The sequence below is a fragment of the Vulpes lagopus genome, chromosome 13 (genome assembly GCF_018345385.1).
Source record: "Vulpes lagopus strain Blue_001 chromosome 13, ASM1834538v1, whole genome shotgun sequence".
NCBI lineage: Eukaryota > Metazoa > Chordata > Mammalia > Carnivora > Canidae > Vulpes > Vulpes lagopus.
This window is the reverse complement of record NC_054836.1, coordinates 48,342,610-48,359,072: the sequence shown is the minus strand read 5'-3', so window position 1 is coordinate 48,359,072 and position 16,463 is coordinate 48,342,610. Positions and strand designations below refer to the sequence as shown.

Sequence of the window (16,463 nt, the reverse complement as noted above, 5' to 3'; positions counted from 1 at the left end):
TCAATAATTTTGAGAATAAAGTGACAATAAACTGAATCATAAGAATTCTTATTATATAGTGTTACTTTACTAGATTATTTTTGCCTTTGCTCTCGTTTACCAAGCTTCTTCACATTTGAAGATTTACAAAGTTTTTATTTTTCTTTTCCAGAATCGCAATGAAATAAAAAATGGCACTATCCTTCGGCTAACCACATCTCCAGTAAGTTGATCTTAGTGTATAGCTTTCTAGCAAACATTTTGCTCTCCAGTGCTGCTGTACGTGATTATGAGTTGTTAATTTTTGAGGGTGACTTTAGTGAAAAATAGAAGATCTCTGGAATGTCCTCACGTGCAGATTCTGGGGTAGCAGGAATGCCCTTCCTCATATTTCTCATTACAGAGGAGGAAGCTTTTATTGCACGTTAGGTACAAGTATAATGACTTTAAGGTTTGAATTTGGTGGTCTTTTCAACAATTCTTGTATTACAGACGGGATAACTCAGCTGTACTGTTCGGTTTTACCCTCTTGCCCAGCACATTCACTTACTGCTGTCTGAACAAATTCAGTCAACAAACAAAGCAAACAAAACCGAAGACAGCCTGTTATTCAAAGTCAGGGTGTGTCTGTGTGTAAATGAGAGAATGTTTAATTAAGCATTTTCTAGTTTTGGTCAGTGATTATGACAATTCATAATAATATAGTTTGAGAAATGTCGTCTGTTTCATTGACAGCTGATTCTAGATAAAACACTTTAAAGTCTTCCAAATAAAAGCTGCTAAACAAAATGCTATAGAATATTTAGACTACTGTAGCTGGCTGTGTTACTTATCTTCATCTTTCTTACTTGCTTGTAGATACTTTGGATAGTAACATTAGCATATTCAAACTATATTATTTCACAGTGCATTTTATTGCTTTCCTAAAAAATAATCTGCGCGAAATATACCAAGTGTTACTATTTTCACTCTGCCTATGTGATAAAAACTGTGTCTAACTCTTATTTTCAGTTTCCACTGAAGCCATGTGGTAGGCTAAAAATAAATTTAGAAATTGGGAAAAGCATCTGGCTAAAGTTAAATTGTGGGTACTGTAACTACCACACATTCTTCTTATTGAAAATCACATTAGAGAGGCTTAAAAACTCCTAAACACTTTACCCAGTAACATCCTGAACCTAAACACGGTGACAAGCTCCACAGAATGCATTGCTGGGGTTGGCCAAACTGTCTTCTGAAGCCTTCTTTTCTACTTACTGGAAATTATAATTCATACTCCTTTTTCCATGGCCACATGATGAGCTGAGACATTTTCGTCTGACTTAGCATTGACTTTACTTTAGTCAGCATGAATGAATGTTAATTTGACCTTTTGAGACCATGGTTTCAGCTGGTTTTTGTAGTTTCTGTTTATCCTGTTACAATTGCTCATCTGCTAGCCGGGCAGAAAGAGTACACCTTGCCTTCCATAAGGTCTTAGAATTAGAAAGGCTCAGTTTTTTATATCAAGGTCTTCTATAAGCCAAAGAAGAAGTTAGTTCTTTTTTTTTTTTTTTTATCATCATGGGTTCGTGAACAAAATTTCCACAATGTGAGCCACTCCTTGGTAAAAGGTTAGGTGTTTGGCAGGGTGAAGTTTTTTCAGCATCCTTAAAGTCTGTGCTTTTCAAGTAGTGAACTTCACATTCTCAGAATGGTGAATGGTGAGATGGGAAAACCAATATACAAAATATCATAAGATAGAGTCCACCTACAACAAACCTGTTTACATAATCTAAAGAGCAGTGATCCTCAGGCCTGAATCATTGGCTTAAAGCCTGAACTTTAAAAATGCTGATGTTTGGGCCTTTTACAGAGAAGCTGGATTATGATTTCTAGAGATGAGGTCCAGGAATCTGCATTTTATTTTATTTGTTTTGTTTTAAAATATTTTTATTTATTTATTTGAGAGAGAGAGAGATAGCAAGTGAAGGGGAGAGGGAGAAACAGGGTCCCTGCTGAGCAGGGAGCTCAATGCAGGCCTCTGTCCCAGGACCCTGGATCATGACCTAAGCCAAAGACAGATAATCAGTTGAGCCACCCAGGCACCCCTGGGGAGTCTGCATTTTGAAGAAGCATTTTATAATTTGGCTGTAGCCCTAAGGGCTAGAACTCATTCTATAAGCAAAATATTTTGAATCTGTAAACCTCACTTGTTAGTAGATTATTTTTTTATTATTTTATGTTTGACTAAAAAATATGGGTCAGCATATGCTAACTCTTTCACTTTTTATACACATACACAAAATGTTAAAAGAAATATAACCGTCTCCATAAAATTTGCTAGGAAGTGTTAGTATACCGTCGAGAAACGAGCAAATGGTGTTATACCATAAAAATGTTCAGTTTTTTCACCTACCTCGGCTGAACTCTCTCTGTCTCCAGGCAGAAGACACACACGCCTACATGGGTACACTTGTGTACACTTGTGCACGCACACACGTGCACACACTCTTGCTTTAGGTAATGTGCGACTCTGCTGGGTTCCGCCTCTGACCTTGGGCAAGCTACATAACTTCTCTGCACTTCAGTTTCCTGTGTACGATGAAGATGATGAGGACACCTACCAGATAGGATTACTATGTAGATTAAATGAATTGCTTCATGAGGGTATTTGGAATAGTGGCACCACAGGGAACTTCGTTGTTCTTATTACTAGTATTAGCAGCACAAACACGGTTAGCATTGATACTGACAGTGAGGTAATCTTTGAGTACTCCTTATTATCATCGTCAGTACAGCAAATGCAGACTTCCTGCTTGGAGAAAAATGTACTTTTCGAGGAATTCAAAGTGATCCACTTGGGTTAAATATATGTGAATGCCGTAGAGCCGTTTGAACATTTTAGGAACAATCTGTCTTTGAGTGATTTTTAAAAGATACAAACTTGGGATTTAGGCTTTGGGTGACTTGTCAGATAGCTGGGGAACTGTGAATGAGTAGAGAGTTCTTGTTCTCCTGTTTCTTTCTCCCCCCTTCTTTTATTTATTTCTGATGCAAGGTGTCAGTTGTGGTTTTAACTACGATGGGAGACCTCTATGTGTCTCTGATCATGGTCGGGTGAGGGGGCGATTGGGTTTCATTCTGTCTTGGTCCCTGAAGAGGTGGCATTGTTTCCCCGCTGGGTCCCCTGCTCTCCCGGGGCTACTTCCAGGTGACAACACAGAGGGTCCTGGGCAGGGAGGGAAGGGACCTTGGCTGTGCAGCCTGTTGGGGTGGAGAACCTTTGCTGACAATACCTGGTGGATTCCCTTGCTTCACTCTGCAAACTTAACCCCGTTACAGCTCCCTTGGGGCTCCTCGGATAGTTCTAATGAGTTTCTGCTCAGAAGATACCTCACTGTTGGGGACAAATACCCCCATCTTCCCCTTTCTCTGAAATATAACAAGTTTCGAAGGAGAAAGCCAGAGCCCAAGAAGGAGAATCTGAGGATGGCAGTGGCACATTGCGGTTTTGAGTTAAATAATAAGTGCAACAGATGGTATGTCCATTAGGCAAAAATACAGGCAGAAAAATTTAATATTTTATTTTTCTTCCTGTCTGCCCCAACTGAAAAGTAGATATGAAAACCATGACTGGATGAATGACTAATAAGAACTGCAGGTTATTATCCAGAAGGTCAGCTCCTCCCAATATATTTCCATTCCTTTCTGTCCTGCTTGTAGTAGCCAAGGGCAGATGCCTTAAAAGGAAGTCTAATTTTAGGCAAAGCTGCTAATTTGGTTTCCTAATTATTTTGTTTTATGTTTATGCAGTAATTAGCCAATGCATGTGAAACACATGATGTTGAAAAGTGAAATTTATAAGCACCGTTGTGCTATTGAAAGATTTTCAGTAACTGGGAAAGATCATTTGGGGGTCTCATGAAGCTTTGGAACATGGTGTGTAGGCAGGTGTTAGAGTATTGACTGAACAGGTGAACATGCTGCATACATTTGTGTAATTGCGTAACTAAGCAAATAGCTTTTTGTCATTTGTAGGTAATAATTATACTTAAAAGGTGAACATTTCCCCCCATTTTGGTCTCCTCACTGCCACCCTGGTTCCGTTGGTAGGGCTTTGCTGTTTTTGTGCTCTTGCTTTTCCAAGAGTTGGAAATATGGGCTCTGTCAAGAAGGCAGTTGATTCCCCTCCTCCCGTCCTGATGTTAACAGACATTGCCTGGGGGTGGAGTCATTATGGTTGGAAACCTGCCCGTGGTATAGAGTATGCATGTGGTCTTGTGCTTTTGGCCTCTATATCTTCGTTTTTCAACAAAAGAGTAATTTTTCATCTGTTGTGGTTTCCTCTGTGAACACTCTTTCCCTTTGTTTTTGTCCTTGACAAGGCTCAAAATGCCCAGCAGCTCCATGAACGAATCCAGTCGTCGAGCATGGACGCCAAGCTGGAAGCCTTGAAGGATTTAGCCAGCCTCTCCCGGGATGTCACGTTTGCCCAGGAGTTCATAAATCTCGACGGCATCTCTCTCCTCACGCAGATGGTCGAAAGTGGCACCGAGTAAGCATCTTTTATTGAGACGTTGAGTCTGTCCTATTCTTCCCAGTATTCTGGTTATTTGTTACTTTCCTTGTACTAACAATTTCTAGTTTTGAAGACCAGAAATTGCTCCCCCCCCCCCGCCCCCTCAAAAAACTCCTTATGTTTCAAAGTCTTAAGCTAGGTTGAAATAGCATCCTTGAAGTAATCTTAAAGAAGTTATCATTTGAGGGGCCCCTGGGTGGCTCAGTCGGGTAAGCGTGCGACTCTTGATCTCAGCTCAGGTCTTGATCTCGGGGTCGTCGGTTCAAGCTCCACTCTTGGCTCTGCCCGGGGCATGGAGCTAACTTTAAAAAGGTTATCATTTAAATAATGAAATGTAGATCCTTAATTATTTAAAATTTAATACAATAAATATTGTTTCGGTACTGTGTACAAAGAGCGAAAGTTGGTAGAATTTAAAAGATGTGAGCCTTGCCATTACAAAATCTACAGAAGCAGAATTCAGCTGAGGTATGATTCCTTCTGAGGGCTGGGAGTCTAGAGGTTGGACCAGTTGCAGCTCACAGAACCTGACAGAGGGGGTGTCAGTGAATGGGCCTTGAAAGAGTGAGTTTCGTCATGATCCCAAAAGGGATGGGCATTTCTCCTTGGGGAGCTCACTTTCTCAAGGTAGGCTTGCTTCTATGGTTTGACTAGAGAGTATAAGGAGCCAGATGGGGCTAGCTCTTACGTGTGTGGACAGATAAGTCCCCTGACCCCGAGTCCCAGGGTAGAGGCGACAGGGAGCTGCTCATTCCCATATGGTCAGGTGCTCCTGGCATTCACTAGTAGAGCCTGTAAGTTAGAGCATGTGAAGATAACATGGTGGTTAATTACATGTTAATATTCTAAATTAATGATGGGAAAGTTGGTATAGATAGTTCTGAGGAAAGAGAAAATGCCACTGAGAACTGGGGTTTGAGCCTGGGCAGTTAGCTCTGTCTTCAAGACCTGGTGATTCAAAGAATGAACCGTTGACTGGGCATGTTGCAGATCCATCTTGACCCTCTCCCTTCCTTCATTCTTTTGTTCCTCCATTCTTCCTTCCATCTCCTACATGTGGTTTCTGCAGTTGTCACTAGTGAAAGATTCTTTTTTTATTGGCAATCAAGCTTACGTGATTTGGAAAGGGTTGACTGTAGACAGGTATCTTTTTTTTTTTTTTTTTAATGAGGGCTAAAACTCTGCTCATTAAATTTTTGGTGAACATCAGCTTGGAGCAGATCAGGGAAACTCAAATTCTGGGTGTTACTGGAATCTTAGTGTGCCTGCCATACATTGGTGTTGGTGTGAAACCACTCAAGGGAAGTTGAATAAGGTTTTGGATATAAGGGGCTTGACCCAAGAAAAGGAGAAAATGCTTTATCTGTGTTGAAAGCTCCAGGCTGAGGTCTAGTGTGGAATGTGTCAGATCCCTAATTCCGTGGTACTAATGAGCAGGAGGGTGTGAGCTATGATTATAAACATCTTCAGTCTGTGGATGCTGTCATGTGGTTGCCACACGTGGAAGGTTCTGCTTCCTGCCTGTCACTGATTCTGGTGGGACAGTGAGCCCTGGAGGGTTCAGCCTCAATCACATTCACAGCATGTTAAGTGAAAACGTAAAAATGTCCCTACATTTATTACCTGAGTCCCAGCCATTGATGTATCAACATCAAAAGGAATGTACTTGAGCCAGTGGTAACATAACCTGCTAATATGCTGCAGATACCCAAGTATCCGGGGGCTCACACTCTTGAATATTCAGAATGGTATAGTGTTAATGCTTTTAAATTTAGCAGAATTGCGGTCATAATTGCAATTACAATGTTAAATTACACCGAAAGCACTGGTCCCTGTGATTTGTAGCCTGAATAGGGGCTGGGACCCCCAAGGCTGGCAGTTATATATTTTGATAATGAGGAAAAATGCATGTTGGGAGCTTCAGTTTTGTTGTTGTTGCTGTTATTTATTTATTTTCTTAGTCTCCATTATATTTGTTACTAGTGCTGCCACAACAAAATATCAGACTGGGTAGCTTAAACAACAGACATCTGTTGTCTCACAGTTATGGGGGCTGGCAGTCCAAGATCAAGGTGTTGACAAGGTTGGTTTCTTCTGTGGTCTCCTTGGTCTGCAGAGGACCGCCTCCCTGCTGTGCTCTCACACAGACCTGTGTCTTTGGTCTGTGCACACCCATTTCTGGTGTCTCTTTCTGACTAAATTTCCTTTTCTCAGATGGGATTAGGACACACCCGAATGGTCTCATTTTAACTTGATCATCTCTTTAAAGGCTCTGCCTCTAAATACTGTCCCATCCTGAGGTACTGGGGGTCAGGGAATCATCATATGAATTCTAAGAGGACACACCTTAGTCCATAACACTCAGCAAAGGGACACTGCCCTTTCCGCTTGAAAAGAAAAGACTGAAAAGGGATGCTACGCATTTGTCTTGTCAACATTGTTGCTTATTATCTGCGGCATTGCCTTTCTCTGTAACTCATCTTGACCTGTAGAGGGGCCCCAAAGAACCACTAATTCTCAGACGGGGGGACTGGGGAGGCATGTCTGAATTCTGTCCCATGTTGCACGTGTATACCCGGAGAGGATGTTGACACTGAACGTACTTTATGTGAACCACAGTGATTGAATTCCTTTTTTTTTAAAGTGTGTTATAGTTATTAGTATTTTAGTTATTTATAATCCGTAAGCCATGTCGATTTGTTCCCATGCAGCCAGGTTTCAGACAAAGGACTCAAGGCCAGATCTTGGGTGAGTTCTGGTGTGCATTTATCTCTTACACTTCCCCACCACATGCTGTTACGGGAAGGAATCGTGTCTGTCTGGATCACCTTTGGTGTCCTCCTCACCATCTTATGTCAGTTCAAAGTCCTGCTGCTTTGGGGGATGGAGGAGGGAGGCTCTGGAGCCATGCAGCCTCTTGCCTCCTTCTTCCGGGTCGTGCAACTCATCTTAAGAAGCTGCTCATTTGATGCACAGCTATTTTTCAGATCTTTTCAGATTAAAAAAGATAAGAGAAAGACATTTTTCTTATAAGAAAACCTGGCTTCTCAATTAAACTTAGAGCAAGACTTTAATTAATTAACAGAAAACTTTGGGAATAGAAACTGTACAAATTAAAAAGATCCTGCAATTTGGAATGCATTTAGTCATGACTCCTGGGCAGATTTCCAGCTGGGGAAGGCAGAGGTTGCCTAAGCAGGACCTGTGGAAATTTTTAGGAAACACAGAAGAAATGTGGCTGGAATTTTCCCCCTCACTTTGAGTTATAATGAGATTCCAAGATTATTCACCTGCTTGTCATTACTCAAGGCTAAGCTTCTAAAGGTCTCTTTCCCGTTGGTACCAGGAGGGGCCATGGGGCAAAATGAGCAACAAAGGAGCAATGGGAGTGTCACTTTGGCAAGACACAATGTTTGAAACCTGAATTGAATTTTTCCATCCTTGTGGAATTTTGAAATTCCATTCCTAGTTTAAGCTTGAAACATATGTGTATAAGGAAGCAAATAAAGTTGTGGGGAAGCATGTTAGCTCAATCTGGGCAAGGAAATGGTGTCAGGTAAGGAAATTTAAGGAATGGGCAATGTATTTTTTTTAAGTGAGTATTAAGAGATTTCTCAAGGGGTTAATATCCAAAATATATAAAGAGCTCATACAACTCAATAACAAAAAAGAGCCCAGAAAAGAAATGGGCAGAGGATCTGAATTAGACATTTTTTTCAGAGAATGCATACAGATGGCCAACAGGTATTTGAAAGATGCTCAACATCACTCATCATCAGGGAAATGCAAATCAAACCACAATGAGGTGTCAACTTACACCTGCCAGAATGACTACTATCAAAAAGAGAAGAATAACAAGTGTTGGGGAGCATGTGGAGAACAGTGAACCCTTGTGCATGGTTGGTGGGAATGTAAATTGGTGCAGCCACTCTGGAGACCAGTATGGGGGTTCCTCAAAACATTAACATTAAAACTACCATAGGATCCAACAGTTCGACTCCTGGGTATTTATCTGAAGAAAATAAAAACGTTAATTTGAAAAGATACACACATTCCTATGTTTCTTGCAGCATTACTTGCAATAGCCAAGATATTGGGAAACAGCCCTAAACGTCTACTGATCATTGATGGATGAATGGATAACGATACAAAATATATGTATAATGGAATACTACTAAGCCATTTGTGACAACATGGATGGACCTGGAGGGTATTATACTAAATGATAGAAGTCAGACAGAGAAAGGCAAATACCATGTGATTTCACTTCCATGTGGAATCTAAAAAACAGAACAAAACCAAACCCAGACTTAACATGACAGGAAATAAATTGGTGGTTGCTAGAGAGGAGGGTAGACAAAACGGGCGGAGAAGATCAAGAAGCACAGACTTCCAAGTCTGAAGTAAATAAGTCACAGTGATGTAATGTACGGCTTGGGGAATGTGGGCACAATAATGTTGTATTAACTTTGTGTGGTGACAGATGGTAACAGACACTGTGGTGATCATTTCACAGTGTATACAGATGGGGAATCGCTATGTTGTACACCTGAAACTAACATAATATTCTGTGCCAGTTACATCTCAATAAAAAAAAAGTTCTCTCAGACATGATATATTTTATTTTACTTGAAAGAAAAAAAATCATGCCTGCAACCCTAAGTCTGATATAGCAAATAACACTGCTTTTCTTGGGCTTTCAATAAAACACCATGGTCTTTGTCTATGCCTCTATGCACACAGTCAGTTGGACAGTTTATCCTGTGCCCTTTCAGTGTTCAACAGGAGAACAGGGGAAACATTTCCAAGAACGAAAGGGCAGGATTCTTATAGTTTCCTTCCCACTTGGCTATGTGACAGGAAAATTATGCCGTTGAAATATGAGTAAGCTGTAGCACCACCCTGGGCAGAAAAGTCAAGGGAGAAAAAAAAGTTAAATTCATGTATTTACAAGAAACTCAAGACAGTGTTTTGAGTTAGCTTTCTCTCCTTAAAAAAAAATTATATTATTTAAAAAATAAATATAAGAAAACAGAGGAGGAAAAGTAAGAATCACTTGTAACCTGCCTTCCCAGAGACATTTTTTAACATTGTAGTGTGTATATCCTTTTTGTACTTCTTTTTAGTACACACACACATGCACAGGCTTTACAAAAGGAGAGTTATAATGTCTACTTGTAGCCTTTCTGTACCTGCCAGTATTTCCATGTAATTAATATTATTTCGGTCAGCACTTTTGCTGTTTGTGTGTTATTTCATTTTAAAGACTTTGTGGAGGTACAGTTGACACACAGTATACGAATTTGAGGGATGTGCATGGTATGGTTAACCATTCCACTGTTGTTGGACATTTACATCGTCTTCTGGTCTTTTTCACAATTGTGAACATTCTTTAATCAGCTTTTCTTTTAGGAAAATCTTTATGAATATTTATCCTGCTGGAGTACAATTCTTGATTCAGAGGATATACACATTTCAAGCTGTTCTTAAAATAAGAACAGGGACGCCCGGGTGGCTCAGTGGTTAAACACCTGCCTTTGGCTCAGGGTGTGGTTCCCGGGATCCGGGATCGAGGCCCGCATCGGGCTCCCTGCGTGGGGCCTGCTTCTCCCTCTGCCTGTGTCTCTGCCTCTCTCTGTGCCTCTCATGAATAAATAAATAAAATCTTAAAAAAAATAAAATAAAAAAAATAAAAAATAAAAACAGCCCTGTAGCTCACTGAAATATCCTCATTTATACTTACCCCTTGTGGAGGAAGCTGTTTGTTTCTAACACCCTGGCCAACACCGGGCTGGTGTTCTCTCAGGGATTCTCGCTTTCCTAAGAAAAATAGCAGTGAGATAGTTGAGGGGTTCTCACTAATCTGGGGAATTTACGAGTGCTTTTTATTTTTTTGGTTGAAGTCATTTCTCTAGAATTTGGCAGAATCAGGAACAGTGGAAAGAGTCCCAGAGTTTATTTGAGAGATATGTAAAGCTCCTAAATAATTGTCTTAAAGACAATGTTAATTGTTTAAATTACGAGTCCCCTTCACTTCCTATCATACATATGACACAGATGAGGACATTTGGCTGTGCGTATGTGTAGCTGTGTGTGTTTGTGTTTTTAAAAATTGTTGTCATCATTCATTAACACACAGTTTCATATGAAACTTTAATTGTTCGAGTCATTTTCTCCTGGACAGCATCAGAGCTATGACCATTCCTTAGGAAATGTGAAAATTGATGTATGACTTGAATTAAGCACCCAAATGATGTCTTGGCTCTGATGTTGCCTAGTACCCACGGTTTAGAGTGGATTTGCAGATTTTATTCCTTTAGTAAAGTGTATATTATTTGAGTGCTCACGATTTCTGACACTGGGTTAGGCACATGGGAGGAGGTGTGTGTGGGGGAGAATCAAAGATGAGTATGACAGTTTGGGACTGAGCGTTTTATGATATTTTATCTTCATGCAAAAAATAACTTTGCTTTTTGAAAGTAACTTTGTTAACCTCCACGGACCTGGATTGTCAGCTCTAACTTAATGCTCTTGTTTCTAAGAATATAGTGTCTCTTCTAAACCTTGGCTGTTCTGGAAGCTCCAAGCCAGGCCAAGTTGATCAGCGACTCACTGTCTAGCAGCGAAGCACGGGTCACACAGTGCATGTCCTGCACGTCACCTTGGACAGAGGCCACAGGGAGGAGCAAGCAGCTCCCTGGACCAAAAAGAAGCTGCTCTGTGTGGTCTGTGGGCCCCAGCCGTGAAGGCTGCTAGGTCTCCCCAGATCCATCTGGCTGATTTCTTGGATCCTGCAGTTAGCGGAGCGCAGGGAGTTCCAACTGGAACAGCCCTTCTGGGGCCCTGCCAGGAGTTTGCATCACAAACACCCAAGGGGCCAATCATCATGAGCTTTGTCAGCCGCTGTGTGGCAGAAAAATCCCTTCAACTGGATCTTCCTCCTTTCCATCGCTCTTTGCTTTGTCTCTGGGACTTTGTCCATCTGTGCAGCCACACTGCAGCCCAGTCTAAGTTAAGGGTGGGTGATGGTCCAGTGAGGCCAAAGAAAAGACCCGGAAATAGCAATGGAGACACAGGTTTATTGGGGAAACTTATAAACAAGGAGTCTAGAAGCAGTCAACTGGACAAAGCATCTGCTGCTGGGATCTGCATGCAGCAAGCTTTTATAGCACGGCAGCTTAGCCTAGCAACTGGCTGCAGCCTCTCCCTTCTTGCATGGCCAGCCTTCCAAGGAGATGAAGGCCTGCCATCTGGACACCCTTCATTACAAAGGAGACCCTCTGGGTTGAGCATCCCCAGGAGCCCCTGACCCTGAAGGCTGCACAACACATTCTTCTACACATTCTGCTTGATGGGAATATAGAGGGTGATGGGATCTGTACAATTCTCAAGACAGTGATTAGCAGGGACATTCAGGATGTGCTTGCACAAATGAGCTCTGCAGCTTCACTTTGGAAGTGAAAATGGAGATGAGAAGGGGTTACAGAGCCTGTTTAGAGAGGAAATGATCTTCTGCTAGGGAACAGAATGCCATACCTTGGGCTCAGGTGAGAGGCTTCTGGCCTCCCTGAAACATCAACCTTATTATTTTTTTCCTGGTATGTTTCTTTTAAAAAAAAAATCGGTATATTGAAAGAAAGAGAGAGAGAGAGAAAGAGACAGAGAACCTCAGGAAAAGAGACTTCATAACGAAAACTTCCTCTTTGTTTATGCTTCATCTGAACCCAAAGTGAGGAAGTTGAGAAGAAGAAGCACTAGTCAGGGAGGAACTCTCAAGGCCAGAAGAGTCTGCTGCGGCAAGTGGAACACACATAAAAACCTAAAGGTGCTCAGGCCCCAGGCCAGAAAGCTGTTGTGCAAATTTGCGGGGATAGCTCTATATATTCTAGACCCACACGAGCACACACAGGGACACAGATACATACACCTCTGCCCCCACATACACACTTATTTTGAACCAGTCTGTTAAACAATAAACTGAAGCATATTAAAATTTTTAAGAATTTATTTGAGCAAAAATCAATTAGAAGGGGGTCAGTGCCGAACTGAAAATGGTTAGGAGTGCTGCACCCACAGGGGCCAAGGAAAGGACTTTTATAGAGAAGAAGAGGAAGCAAAGCAAAGCAATTGTTTGATTGGCTGCAGTGTAAAGCCTAGCTGGATATTTGTGATTGATTGTTCATGGGTATCGGGGTTTTTTGGTAACCCTGTGGCATTCACGGGCTTAGATTTTGTCTTGTTTATATAGGCCCCTGGCCTTGGGACAACCTCAGTTAACGGCCTCCTTGCTTAATTAACTCAACAGTTCTGTGCTTACTGGAGGAGTTTCCAGATCAAGTTTCACACTTGTCTCTGTTGTGTCCTTGAACACAGAGCTCTAACTTCAGAAAGCACCTTGCACCAGTCTGCCCTGTCTTTATCTCGCTCCGTGTGGAACTAGTCCTGAGTGGTTCCTTTTCTCTCATGATGTCGGCACGTTTTAAGATTATAGTTCAGCCACTTTCAGAATATACTACAATTTGGGTTTGTTAAAAGGCAATTCATTACAGGTGATTTTTAGGAAGAGATAAAAGCCTGGCTCTCATACAGATAGAAGAATGAGCATGTGTTAAAACAATTTTACTCATGTGATGTGAGGGAATTAGGCAGATGTTTTAAGGGTTTCAAAAGAAAAGCCAAAAGGGCACCAGTTTCTCTGGAGCAAAGGGTTTTGGAAATGAATTGCAAATGAAGGCAAAGCTGGCTTTTCACCTGTAAGGAGGAAGTCCATTAAATCACTACAAGATAGGACAAAATATACATATTCATCAATTAGCTACAACTTAGAGACAACCTGGCTGTCATCTGATAACTCAGAAGGATATGCACAGCTTCCCACTGGAACATGATTTTTTTTTTTTTTTTCCTACAGGCTTATCCTGTATTGCTTTTTGTTGTAAACCCATATTACTCATCTTTGGCTGGAATATCACAGCTGCCTTGTGGTTATTTTTTTTTCATTGCATCCTGTTGATGGCACATGATGTCTGTCTTATTCCTGGTTTCACTGTGGCCAATTAAGAGAGTGTGTTCCAAGGGTCTCTACTGTAACACTTTTACCCCACTTTGTAATTAATTAATAAATGATTTTGGAGTAGTTAGACCATGGAAGACAGAAAACAGTACAAGTCAGGTTTGTATGCATCCCCCACCCCCACCCCCATGAGATGTGGTTCTTGAACAACACCGGCACACCACTCTTTGAAATGTGGACTCAGGGGATCCCTGGGTGGCTCAGCGGTTTGGCGCCTGCCTTTGGCCCAGGGTGCGATCCTGGAGACCCGGGATCGAATCCCACATCGGGCTCCCGGTGCATGGAGCCTGCTTCTCCCTCTGCCTGTGTCTCTGCCTCTCTCTCTCTCTCTGTGTGTGTGACTATCATAAATAAATAAAGAAAAAAATATTTTAAAAAAATGAAATGTGGACTCATTCGGTCCTGTTTAATTCAGTAAGCTGGAACCTGGGACTGCTGTCATTTATTTGGGTGCTCAGTCTGTTTCAGATCCGGCTGTGGAAGCTTCAAGCAGCCTTCTGTGTCCTTCTGACCTGTCTCCTATTATTCTTGGAACATTTCATTCCTTCCTGGCCCAGTGAGCTGTTCTAGGCTTATCTAGAGCTTTCCTTGCCTCAGTCCTTCTACAAGGAGCCCTATTTCTTTTAGTGGATGGTAGTGTTTGGCCCTTGCAAGGGGACCCAACCCCTGCTCAGGTCTGCCTTCCTGTGGTCACCTACTACTTTCACCCTGAGCAGTGGCTTTTTGAAGGAGGGAGGAGGGAGGGAAGGAAGCTAATGATGTTTTTTTGTTTGTTTTGGTTTTTGTTTTTCACAGGCAGGTAAAGGAAGGGGATGGGGAGGAGGAAGAAGATGGCTATATATGTTTTTACGGACCCCCTGACCCCCCTCCACCCCACCCCACCCCACCTGTGATTTACCAGAGACTAGATCTGATCTCCTTGTGGTCAGTTAGGTTTCTGAAGTGGTTACATTTTATGTGGATGAAAATGAAACTTAACTTCTTCTGAAGAGCCAAATCATTCATCAACCACTTACTGAGAATTTCTCTTCCATGTGCCTGACATTATGATACTGAGTCCCAGTGCTAAGACCCTGCCTTTAGGAAGCTGGAAGGTCAGTGAGATGTCCTACCTAAGTCATACGGTTAATGTTTCTCTCAGCGAGTGCAGGTGTGAATGCCACCCTCAACCTGGTCAAGGAAGGGAAATCAGAAGTCAGGAAGGCTTCCCAGAGGAGAATTCACTAGAATCTGGTGAGTTTGGAGTAGGACTTAGCTAGTTGGTCAGGCTGCTTAGCAGGGAAGAGTATTCAAAACGGAAAAATTTGGCAGATTGGAGGGATGGTAAGTGGTTTGATAGGATGAACATGACTTGTTTTCTTATCTTCTTGACCCCAGTTTTTGTAAGAAGCATAGTTGTCCTTTCTTGCAGACAAGATTTGTCTATTGCACATTTTCTTTTTTGCAGGCTACCATCACAGAGTCCCATTTGTTGTCCAAGACTATTGAAGTATCTTGGGATGTCTTACCTGCAAAGAGGCAGCAATCTTTTCTCAAGAAAAGGCAAAGTAGAATTAGTGGGCATTTTCCCAAACGAAGATAATCCATTATTTCTTCATTGTTGAGCATATACTTAAGAACTGGCCTAAGTACCTTTTGGCTCCATGTTTTTTTCATTGAAAATGTACCCATTCAAAAAAAAATGAAAGAAAGAAAGAAAATGTACCCATTCTTGTATCTAGGAATTTTCTCCCCATTGAACACATACCCATTCTGATCCAAATGGAGTGTTCTGGTTGTGTTTACTCTTAAGTCAATGCAGTGGCTTGGTGATAGTAGTTTAACTCTTGTCTTTTGATTGTTCTTTTCACTGGAGAACACCAATTTCTTACCTTGAATAATGTTTTGAAGTGAAAAACATCCTTTACATCATGGCAGTTAAATCTCCCCCATATCTAATCCTGAGCTTTCTTCAAGATATGTTCTTTGTAAAAATTATTGCTTTCAAACATGCTTCTCATATGGTTTCTTTCAAATTTTGCAGACGATACCAGAAATTGCAGAAGATCATGAAGCCTTGGTAAGAATTTATGATCAATTAATATAGATGATGTAACACTTCCTTCTTCTCTTCATAATTGAACTCTGTCCTCTGACTGATTATATAACTATGCATCTAGATATTTTGAGTAAGTGAATTTTTTTTTGCTTCTTTGATGTTCATATTAACAGGTTCTTCAAAAATTTATCCCCCCTCCTGCTTTTTTCTCTGCTTTGTGGTAGAAAGGATACTTTATGTTTGTTGCCACAAAATGATTACATCAGAGTTGCTATCCTCTTCCTGGAACAAAGCTAGGCATAATTTTATGTATTACTTTAAACAAAAACTCCCTTTTTTGTGGCCTGTGTGATGTTCAAAGTCAAAAATCTTTGATTTTCTTCAATGGCTCAGTATGAAAAAGATACACATTAGAAAAAATTCAGGATTGAAGTATGGAATGAAAATTATTTACTCGTAGTCTCAGGAAGTGCTCAGTCACCTATCAGGTGAATTGCATGATAATTGTGTTTGGAGATCTCAGAACTTCTTTTCTCAGAGTTTTTCCTCGTCAGTGCGTTTCTTATCCACTAAACAAGGTGAGTCCAAATAGGGTCTCACAAACCCTCTGCAGTAGGCAGAACAAATTTCCATTTTGCCAAGTTGTTAGGCAGATAATTTCAATTTAAGGAGCAAGACTGAACAGCATCTGAAAATGTGCACCTTAGTTTTTGAGTCTTCAGAGAAAATTCTGATCGCCTTCAGGGTCTAATACTGGTCTTGAGTTATTCATCTTCTTCTCCCCTTCCCACATAGAAAAAAAGTGTACACTC

General features: G+C 41.2%; 1 protein-coding gene across 3 annotated transcripts in view; it reads left to right on the top strand.

Moving 5' to 3' along the window:
- ELMO1 (engulfment and cell motility 1) overlaps nucleotides 1–16,463 on the top strand; it is a 523,086-nt gene that overhangs the window by 158,932 nt on the left and 347,691 nt on the right. For all 3 annotated transcript variants that reach the window (XM_041727391.1, XM_041727393.1, XM_041727394.1), the window contains exons 5-7: nucleotides 152–202; nucleotides 4,347–4,516; nucleotides 15,637–15,672. In XM_041727391.1, coding sequence (XP_041583325.1) covers nucleotides 152–202; nucleotides 4,347–4,516; nucleotides 15,637–15,672 — 257 coding nt within the window. The remainder of the gene's footprint in view (nucleotides 1–151; nucleotides 203–4,346; nucleotides 4,517–15,636; nucleotides 15,673–16,463) is intronic.